At 40.5% G+C, this 11,184-nt stretch overlaps 1 protein-coding gene across 1 annotated transcript; it reads right to left on the bottom strand.

Moving 5' to 3' along the window:
• Nucleotides 1-212: 212 nt before the first annotated feature.
• On the bottom strand, nt 213-1,061 carry LOC116138931 (NDR1/HIN1-like protein 1). Its single transcript, XM_031424617.1, has one exon. It carries the CDS (start codon nt 1,001-1,003, stop codon nt 362-364), a length of 642 nt encoding a protein of 213 aa, XP_031280477.1. The 5' UTR covers nt 1,004-1,061; the 3' UTR covers nt 213-361.
• Between the last annotated feature and the right edge of the window lie 10,123 nt (nt 1,062-11,184).

Below are 11,184 nucleotides of genomic sequence, written 5' to 3'. Positions count from 1 at the left end.
AAGAAAAATCCCTTTTGATTTTCCCTTTCGATCAAGACAATTTCTGTAACAGAAACATGATAGAAAATGACACTCGATCAGCCACACATCCTTTTCTTCAATCTCAAATGTCATAACACAAATTAAAGTAAAATTTAGATCAAAATAATTTACCATGCAAGCTAAAATTTTATTAATTGCGTCATAAAAAAAAAAAAAAAATTGATCCATAAATGATGCGACAAGAGATTTAAGGGAAAATTTTATAACCTGATTTCATATTTTAACCAAATAAGAAATTACTCATATAACAAAGTAATTAATTCATCAAAGAAAAAAAAACCTACTGATGAACAAGATTGATAGCATACAAATTTGTTGATTAAACTTCAACGGTGCATCCCTGCACAAACTGATACTTAATGGCGGCTCCAGTGGCAAAAGCAATGCCTTTACTCTTCTCACCAAACGAAAGATAAGCCGGACAGTTTGCATTTAATCCATACTTTCCTGAAATCCATGTCCCGACCCTCCATTTAATTTTCCCATCAACCTTTATATTCACCAGCACCATCCCAGTATTCAAGTCCTGGCTCAAAGAAGTTGCGACATATGGCGACAAAGGCACGGCATCACCGTACAAAAACGGTGACCAAACGCTGATATCTTTGTGCCCCTGGTAGGTCACCGGAATCATAGTCGGAAGAGTTATCTGCTGGTTCCGGTACGACGCGTAGACGTCGACCTTTTCGTAGTAAATGCCGATTCTCTGGTTGGGGTTTCGGGAGGAGATTGTGACTTGAAGATTAGAGGTTAAGATAGACGGGGCTGAGACGGATGAGAGGTTAAATGCATAAAGTGTTGCATCCTGGAGGACGAAGGTTGGTTTTGTGGGCTTGGTGATTAGCCAAAATAGAAAGATAACGAAGAGGAAAGCCACGATAAAGGCTACCACGCCAATGAGTAGCCATCGTAGAAGCTGCTTCTTGTCGTCGTCGTCGTGGCCACACTCCTTTTCGCACATGGTTGGAGCTGAAAATGTTGTGCTGCTGAAACTAGATTGGGTTGGGAGAGGAATTTACGGAGAGAGTTGGTGTTATATATAGAGGAAAGCATAGGGTAAACATTATTTAGAGGAAATATGAAATAATAATTAATATTAACATACTATTTTCACATATATGTTACCATTTCATATATTATATGTTACTATTTTCACATTTGTATATAATAGGAAATTGAATTTACCTTGGAGTAAAAGAAATGCGAAGTGGGTGGTAAGAAATTGAGGCAAAAGGGTCTCGTTAAGTGTAAACCTTATCTAGTAATTTTTGAAAGAGTCCAAAGCATGGGGTGGATCCCCCTTAAATTAAAGTTGATATGGACAAAATTACTGTGAAATGTCACCGATTACTTTACTTACCTGTGAAATTTCAGTATCAGCTCTATGATTTAATCTATCATTTAAGAAGATAAGAGCTCTGATTTCTTTATTCTTTTTTTTTTTTTTTTTGAGAAAAATGTGAAAACAATTTGTGGTTTAGATGGAAGAGACTTGTGTGTGTACCGGAATACTTGTATGAAAGAATTTATTGATGGTACGCTTCTGAATTGCTGCTTCGTAATAAAATATTGACTGATCATATGGATGGAATTCAATAATTGCAGAAATTTTATCTGAATGTTTGCCCAAAAAAGTGAATTTATATTTATATATTCTCACCACAATTACGGATGCTGATAAAACATTATTTAATTCATTTAGGGGTGTTTAGACCCTATAATATTTTATTATAGAAGTATATTATATTAATTGAAAGAAATATTACTTTAAAGATTATTGGGAATGTTTAGAAAATATGTTTGACTAGTTCGAATAAATTGGTGAAATAATATGTTTGGTTGGGAAGATAAATGAATGGATATATTATATAGATTATTAAATTGCCCTCTTTTTTAAATATTAATATAATAGTATTTTTTATTATTATTTTTTGAACCATTCTTTTGACCCTCTATATTTGAAATTTTAATAAAACACCCCAACTATATAAAACTTTAATTTGTAGCAAAATCACTCCCACCCACCCCAACCCACTGTCGGCAGCCAGCCACCATCGTCGGCTGCCGCTGGCAGTCGACGGAATGGTGCATGACTGGCCATATATGGCTTACCGTGCACTGACAAAGCCGGAATCCATGGTCTTTTCACGGCCAGATCTATGACCATTTCACGACCAAAGATGTGACTGTGACACGGCTATAGATCTAGCATATGAAAAGGCCAGATCTTTGGCCGTGAAATGTCACAGCCAAAGATCTGGCCTTTTCACGGCCACATTATGAGACAGAGGAATCCATGCCGGTTGAAGTACAATTACCGGGCACTAGCTTTTCATTGAGAATGTGACCGAAGATGATCTTGCCAAAGATTAGGTTCCACCAGGGGCATTAAAGGATGAGGACGGGGGCGCTGATTCCGTAACTCGTCCGTGGGCACTGATTCCAGGGTTATGGGCATTGGCATTGAAGAAGTAGCTCGTTTGGGAACACTTAAAAAATCATAAAAAAATCTACCTATCAGTGGATCTACCTTTGGCCGTGAAACGGCCATAGAAACGTTAGATCTAGTTAGAAAAGGCCTTACCGAGGCACGACCAGTCAGATCCCGTCAGTCATGCACCATTACAGCGATTGACGGTGGTGAGTCACGACCGACGATAGTTTTGGGTGGTTGGGGGTATTTTGTTAATTTTTAAACTTTTTTGTGGCTGAGGTGTTTTAGGTAATTTCTCAAATGTATGAGGGCTGAGTAATTGTTATTTGGTAGATATTTGAGGACAATAGTGTTTGAAATGGTTTTTAATTAAGGGCAAAATGGGAAGAAAAATCATATTACCTCGACAATATTTTAATAACAGCCTCTAGCAAGGTAATAAGATTACCTCCCACATTATCAACAATAACCACTATTTGCAATAAAAGATTACCGTAATATTTTATTACTTGCAAGCCAAATACAGAAATCTTGTAAAATAAACGAATATTAACTCCGATCCAAACGGCCCTTAGTATAAAATTTGAATAATGTTTACATATTTAAATGTTATTATAATTTTCCTTTTCCAAGTGACCAGAGATACTTTTATGTGGTGATGACTTTTTGCATGAGATAAAAATTACACCATTAAGTATTGCTAATTAAAACAAAGTTTTGAGCTTAATACAAATCCCAGTTTAATGAAATTTTTATATCTAAATGTATAAGCTATTACTAAGTACATTTCTTACTAAGAAAATGATATAATTTGAAAATTAACTGCAGTTATAGTCAGATTAGATCTATAATATATATGATAATAATTGAATTGATTATGGAATCTTCTTAATAAGGTTAAAATAAGGAATATGATACATGTTATGTTTATACTATGATAAAGTTTTTTGTAGAACAAACACGTTATTTCACTTGTATATATATCTAATAAAATTAGATGCAAAAAGGAAGAGAATATAAATATATATGAAATTAATTTTTTTTGTTAGCATAAGATATTTAGATGCCGGTAAAACAGTAAAGTAATTCTCATAGCTTAGCATAACCCATCTATAAGAAATTATTTAAATACAATTACACATCGTTCGAATAAACTGGTGCTTGTTGTCAGTACCATATTTCTAAATATTATATGGCCTTAGACAGTGGTTCAAAGATAAATTAAAATATAAGAATAGACATAAAGAAAAATGTATGTTTAATTAAATATTATTTTTTTATTACATTGAATAAGCTGTGCGTTCAATTCCATTTTGAATGTATAAGTGCAGTGTGCATGATCTATCCATGGCTCTGCCTAAATTCATTCTCCTATGTTGATCTATTTAGATTCCTCTGTAGTTCTGGCAGAATTCTAAAATCATTTATATATAAAAAATATTTTAAACACATAAAGTTCTAGCTTGGAAACTTCCACAAATCTTTACTGGATAAGTTCCAGTATTTCAATATACTGTTTGGATAAGCCACCTATGATGAAGGGGCGTGAGAAGTGTAAATTGCCAAGGCAGTTTCTCACCACCGCTCCCATATAATTAGAAAGTTTTTCCTTTTTTAGAAGTTTCTCACTGTCACTCTCAATATAGCAAAGGAAAAATATGCTCTCTCTCTCTCTCAGAATTTGTAAAGATAAATACACTTCGTGTTCTTCTAGATTCAATTTATTGCTTCAGAGATAATGAAAAGTGGTATTTATGCTGTGTAAATTCGTGTATTTCATTTATATACACATGGGATGCGCATGGTGACTGATGATCTTGGGATTACTTTAAGGAAATGGTCTTCTAATGTTATTTCCACATTGGTATCAGATCCGTGGTTCATATTGTTTATTAAATTCAGCTGTTATGTTAAAGGGCATGTATTGGTTTATCCATGCAGTTCTGAGTTTTTTCAAATTTTGTATGTAAAGTGTGTCTTTTTGGTATGATAATTAGCCCATTCAATTCCTTAAATTTAAAGTATGAAGAAAATTTTTGACATCATAAAAATGGGGTTAAAATGACTTGATATGCCTCTTGGAAGTTTCGTCGTTTTTCGTTGTTGTGAGTTCCGATTTGGTAACCCAGTTGCGAGACTCCGGATAGAGGTTGAGACGACAAGCCCGACTGTTCCTTTTTTCTGTTTTACTTCCTTTAAAGAAAAATGCAATAGAGTGGTTTGAACTTCAACACAATCTAACCAAGTTTGAATCCCAATATCCCTAACCACTGAGCTAATTTAGTTTTTGGGGGGGGTACATACTCACAAACCCCAATACTTCCTTTCCGGCCCGACCCTAACCATATAAATGGGTCAAGTTGACCCTGGACCTAACCCTATACAAAACGGTAGTATCCTGTAATATTCACCCACCTACGATTAAACGGTCCATCAAAAACCCAGTCACCCTGACCCGTAATACCAACGTCCGTCAACCACCGGTCACCAACCCGACCCTAAAGTCAAACAGGTCCACGCCACACTCGGGTCAGGTATTAACTCTTTGAATGTGTAAACGGGTCAACCGCGACCCGAATTCATGGCTGCGTGAACACCGCGTGGAGTACCCTGCCGGCACGTGGTGGGCGCGTGGCAGCTCCTGCCTGCTCGTGAAAGGGCTGGCCGCTTCTGGGGCAGGCGCTGAAGTATTTCAATTTTTTTTTTTTCTTTTGCTGTAAGGAATAAAAAATGAATACTTGGTATTTTGTTATGAGTCTAATTGTTTGTTTTAAACCATAAACACGTCATCGATATTATTTATCAATATAGTAAACATTTATTTTTGATACATAATCTTTTTTTTTATTTATCAGAAAAATGTTACGTTATAGACGTGCAATGGTGCGTAGAAACCCACTCAAAGGAAAGGGTTATGAACATGATTAGAACTCTCACAACTCACACCTTGATTTAAGATACACGGGATGAGTTGGTGCAACTCGTAAATCATTTACATTCATGTAATGAAAGATTCGGACATCGTCCTGGATAGGGGGTTAAAGGAAGATGAGTCGAAATACCACGTTCTAAGAGAGCTCTTGGTTACCCCTAATCTCTTTGGTCCTCCTTGTTGGTTTGGCCCAATCTGAAAGTCAATACTTTAAAGATGCCCAATAAATTTACGACTTATTCACAACTATATACTAGTGGAGTACTAAATTGGGGGTGCAAAAAAGACAGGCTGGTGCATCTATGGGGCTCCACTCGTAAGGACAATCCAAGAAAACTGGAGTTCCCCTTGCTAGGGTTTAATTACAAGGTTAGATAAAGACCTTAGGATACGGATGATCCATACTTCCCAGTTTTAGAATGTGGCAGTACACGTAATTTTTTTTGGTTTGAATTGTTTGTTTTTAATTTTATTACATGTTTGAATTCGATTTAATACTGAAATTCGTTTTATTTATTTAGTTTTCTATTTATTAAATTTTATGTAATTTATGTTGATTTATATTTATATAATTGGGTCGAATATATTTAGAATTGCAATTATTATATCTATGATAATTGGAATTTGGAATTTTGGATGATGATTTTGACCTTGTTCATTTTGCTTCCTAAACTAAAATCATTTTATTGGTTATCATTAATGTATATGTATGTTCCGATCATTGAACACATGCCTTATCCAACGTGTAATTTTTTTAAGAAATGCATCGGCATTTAAGAACATTGTCGCCGAACTTATAAAGGAGAAAAATTGAACGGCAACAATTTTATTATGGAGGCACAATAGGGTTCTTGAGCTCTTCTACAACCATGTAATAGCCTTAAAGGAGTCAACACTCACATAGCGAGATCGTGCAGCTTATGACATATGAAAAGAAGATTCCACTACTTCGCATTACTTTGTTTGCCGCAGGACCGTGAGCTCATTAAAAAGTACCGGGATTACGAAGTAGCAAAGGACATGTGTTCCGCACTTGCTACAAAGTTTTGGCGGTACGTCCATTACCACTCTGGTCATTCACTATCAAATTTGAACACATATAAAAGAAGCCTGACACTAGAGAGTACATTTACGCATTTGCAACATGATAATGAGTTGAAGATTCAGGTCATGTCTTAACATGATGCACAACAGGTTCGCTGTCCTAAGATCATTGCCCTCAAAATTGGGACATATGAAATATACCTTACCCACAAATAGGCATCAGAAATTTAGAAGATGTCATACAGCCATTTGGATTGGAAGAATATCGCCTTAATGTGTAAGGCAAATACTGATGTGTATATGGCTTGGTCCAGTTTCACATGGTGGGAAGGGATTTAAAAGTAAATCGAAGGTGGATCCCAAAGAAAAGTCATACTGATCGCTCAAGGGAAAAGAAAGTTCGTCAAACCCGGAAAAGCTAAAGCACCGCCAGAAGAGACATATGGCAAGGTGAATGCTATACCGTTTGTAGTTTACACACGTGTACAATGTCGTCTTTTCTCGCTGATGTATCGAGCCGCGCAGGTAAAAATACGTGTTTCACAAGTACGTTATATAATGTTTCCAGTTCCGTGTTTTTTTGCCTAACTGAATCTCATCCTTTGTGGCCTGTTAGACTTCAGTCAGCCCCAACTATCGACCACATAGCGAAAGATCCTGGATGCTTTGTGGAGCTTGTCCGATCGAAATACCATTGAAACAAAATGGATCTATCTGTTTATTCGTTCAACTATTCTCAGAAATTGCGCAGTCTTTAAAAGAGGCGATGTCGTTCCAGCATGCAAATTTGATCATCGCGCTATCGGCCGTGGCCAGGGTCGAATCCTATCTACTGACCCTATCTATACTGCACCTGTATTCTGTCGAACATTGATTTCCGTGTTAGAACTTGTTAAACTGGGTGTCTAAGATTTTTCTTTCAGTACGGTGTCCTATGTGTATTTTCGTGGGACAAATACTAGTACCTATGGTTGGGGTTATTTGTCTATGGATGTATCTAGCCTGCTACTGATGTTGCGGATGCTTCCCACTCACGGGCGGGGTCGTGGTTGTGGTTCCGCTGTGATTGTTCCCCTCTCGTGTTCTACCTATTTATGATATTCTCTTTCCGAAGGGTATGGGCAGTGCCAAGTGCTTGGCCCGTCACAAAGTCTTGACCGTGACTACTGGGAACGGCCCCTAGCCGGGAAAATCATACTCTTGAGTACAAAACCACAGTTTACTTGGTGTGGGAAAATGGTGCGGACACGGACACGCTGAAGCGTCCCGTTGCTACTTCTGACACTGCTTCGACGATGGGCGGCCTCTCTGGTGAATTCGAGGCCGCTACAGTGTGACAATCAGTGACGGGGGGAATGCCTCGGTGCCGGGATGGCCTCTAATAGCGGAGAGCGCGCCCCCCGCCTTTCGGTGTCGACCTCCCCACAGGTCTGACCATGCCCTCGCGCCGCTTGCACGAGGCCGTCCTCGCGTCCTGGCGGGGTGCGGCCGTCCGCAAGCCGTCGGCTTGTTCTGACCAGCCGTAGGCGGGTCGCATCGTGTCGAGCCCGCCCTTTGCTCGTGCACATCCTTGCTGTCTGCGTGCTCGTGTCCACTGCGACCCTTATTCTGTTATAGCCCGTGGTACTACCGCCAGCCTCGGGGGCGCTCATTCTCATGATCGTGTTGGGTTGTCTCCTGTACCGACAGCAGTGCCTGCCCATGTCCATGTGGGGCCCCGTCAATAGCCCGCGTCGACCCGGCCTCGTGGCGCCCCGAGATAAGGTCGTCGAGCGGCTGGATGCGGGTGGCATGGTGTGGGGTGCGACGACGGCCGAGCGACCCGGGACTGCCCTCGTCGAGCCCTTATGCTCCGCGGTGGGTGGTGAGACTGGCTGTCTGTGATACATCCGCTCTGCGGCTGCTGAACTAGTTCGGCGTGGGCCGCGGGGAGTCCGCGCCGCGGGAACGCAGTAACTGTGCTTAGCTTAGAGTAACTTCCAAGTCTAGTAGAGAGCGCACTCGAATGTCTACTGAAGTGGATTGGAAAAAACGTCATGCCTCTGCGCGCTATCAATGGCGTAGTGGCAGCCATAAGAGGAAGCAGCCAAGGCGTAAGTGCTGCGTGGGTGAGTGAAGAGGGATGATGAAGTAAAAAGATGGAGGAGAGGTTAGGGGCCACTATGGGGTGTGAATCCTTGATGCTTCAGCCGTTTCAAACTCGGTGTGGCGCCAGGCGTCAGCGGACTCTCTGAGTCGATCCGGCAAGCGGCAGGTAGGGCGCGACCACGCAAGTGGGAGAGAAAGGTGTCGGGAAAAAAGGAAGAGATGGAACTCCTCGAGATTCCCATTGTGACGTGTTCGTAGACTGTATGCTGGCGTAGAGGTAACTAGATATTTTGTACGGGAGCGGCTAGATGAACTACAATAAGAACAATGCAATGTGTGTCTAGCAAGCGTCAGATAATGTTGTGATACTACAGCCGGTAGCGATCAATATGAACGGGGACGGGAAGTAATTTTTAATCCGCCATAAGGAGCCATACGCGACTACAACGTTATATATCGTTCCCAGAGGGGGTGAATTACACTCCCAATCGTGATATCATCGACTACACTTGTGCATGCTCGATCGTTCACGGGACACTACCCGCGGCGCGGTCGGCATTGGCGCCGTGGGCAAACGGACGGCACGGTGCTTGTGCGGCCCACGCCCCCTGTAGGGGAGCCGGTATATCAATTGCCCTTCTAGGGGAGCTATACGGGGGGCCACTGTCGTGAGGCGTGTACTGTTTGAGAGATCGCCATGGTCCTTCCAATCCCTGCTAAACTAAGCTGTCGCTGGCTGGTGGATAGATGGGTCCCGGGGGGGTGGCGATGGGATCTCAAAGGAAAAAAAGACGGTGGGGAACAATCGGGTTCCGCAAAGACAGGATCGAGGCAATTTTGAAAGGACAAAGCGCGCTGAGCAGCGAAGGGGTCACACAAGAATGAGAGATATAGAACTTTTTCACCGGTGCGTGCGTTTACTCAATCACAGTGGGATTACGAGTTAGAGAAGGGCGGAATCTGCTCAAATGGGCGGAAGCCCACGAAAGGCTTTCTCAAGGGAGATGTACAACAGAAAATCTAGATGTCAACCATAGTTTTAGGAAAGGTCAGAACACAAAGGTGTAGACTTGTAAGTCAATTTATGCCTCAGCGTCCGCAGACGTGGGATATTCGAGTGCATACGCTGATAATGTGAGAGTCAAAAGGAGATAGGGATCAGGGTGTAGATCAAAGAGACCAATAACAAAGTTTTTATATCATTATAGTTGATGGATCTTATAGCTAACTGAAGTTGATTGTCATAATCAAGGGATGTTAGTTCGCGCAGTTTGAGATGAAAATATGGTGAATCGGCATATAAGTGTGATCTAAGTGAGGTCAAGTAGTTTCGTCTAGACATTAGTTCTCTTCATCAGAACCATACCTTAAGACATCTTGGACGCTTTCATATGCAAGATTGTAACCCTAACAACCCTATCGCGAAAGCATACTTTAAGTCATACAATGTGGTTCCGAAGGACTCCAAGAAAAGGAACAGGAGAGTGTTCCTTATATAATGGCGTGGAAGTACTGATGGACGCCATGAGGTGCACAGAGCGACCTCTTTATGCCATTGGGTTGGTAAGTAGAGACCAGTTCCGACACGCAGGATATAGCCATTGGAAAGCATGAAGAGATCTTAAGATATCTAAAAGGACACTGATTAACTCTATGTTATCAGGAATGATTGACACTTGGAGGCTATCACCGATCTGATTGGGGAGGAGTATTTGAGGAAAGGAAGCTAACTTCGGGATATGTTTCTTACTAAATGGTGGGACCAATCTTGAGCAGTAAGAATACGCCTGACCCCTACCCTTATCTACATTGAGGCTAGAGTTTTGGTCGCAGTTTCAGCTGCCGTGCAAGCAGTGCACCGTTTGGTTACCCGGAACGGATTCCATGATATTTCTATTTCTAGTTGACTCGACTCCCTATGTTGCTATTGAACCTATAGATAACTCGGATAGCACCGCGTGCTATAGCATACATTAAGGAGCCCTTAGAAAGATCATGGTAAGGTTTCTACATCACGAACCATAGATCGTCCTACTTATTTATTAAAGTGCTAGACTACCTACTTGGTTGGCACGCACCCTATGAGGTAACTCATGAATACATAGTCTCGCATGACATGTTCGGTCCATTCACAAAGCCTATACAAGAGATAACTTGCATAGCACAGGTTAGATCTCTAGCGTCGTAGGTGGTTGAATGTACTTATACTTTGTGAAATTGTTCCCCATATTTCACATTTGTCCTTTTTTCAATATTAATATACAATTATTGCCAATGCTCCTTAGAGTTATTATGGGGAAACATACATGAGACGTCTGATATAATATCCAACTTACATATTATTAGTAAATATTATAGATTTTGTGTGATTTTGAATAAAGCCGAGTCACAGCCTACTAAGATATGGCCATTTTTTTCTCCACACATGCACTCGCCTCCCCATCTTCGTGAGAATGGATATGAGATGATCAAGCTTATTATCTAGGTGATATAGAGAGCCAGCTTAAAATGTTAACCACCTACAATAGAATTAAAATAATGTCATAAGACATGACAGAATGATCAAATGATCACTTTAAATCTGTCTAATTAGCCAGATTAGAGTTCTGATGAATTAAATTATGTGAGTGAACTCAAGTTAGAC

The sequence above is a fragment of the Pistacia vera genome, unplaced genomic scaffold, assembly GCF_008641045.1.
Source record: "Pistacia vera cultivar Batoury unplaced genomic scaffold, PisVer_v2 Contig344, whole genome shotgun sequence".
Lineage (NCBI taxonomy): Eukaryota > Viridiplantae > Streptophyta > Magnoliopsida > Sapindales > Anacardiaceae > Pistacia > Pistacia vera.
This window is presented reverse-complemented; position numbering and strand designations above follow the sequence as displayed.

Bases quoted from the DNA above. Each gene is read 5' to 3' on its own strand.
- LOC116138931 (XM_031424617.1), bottom strand. From the start codon at position 1,003: ATGTGCGAAAAGGAGTGTGGCCACGACGACGACGACAAGAAGCAGCTT.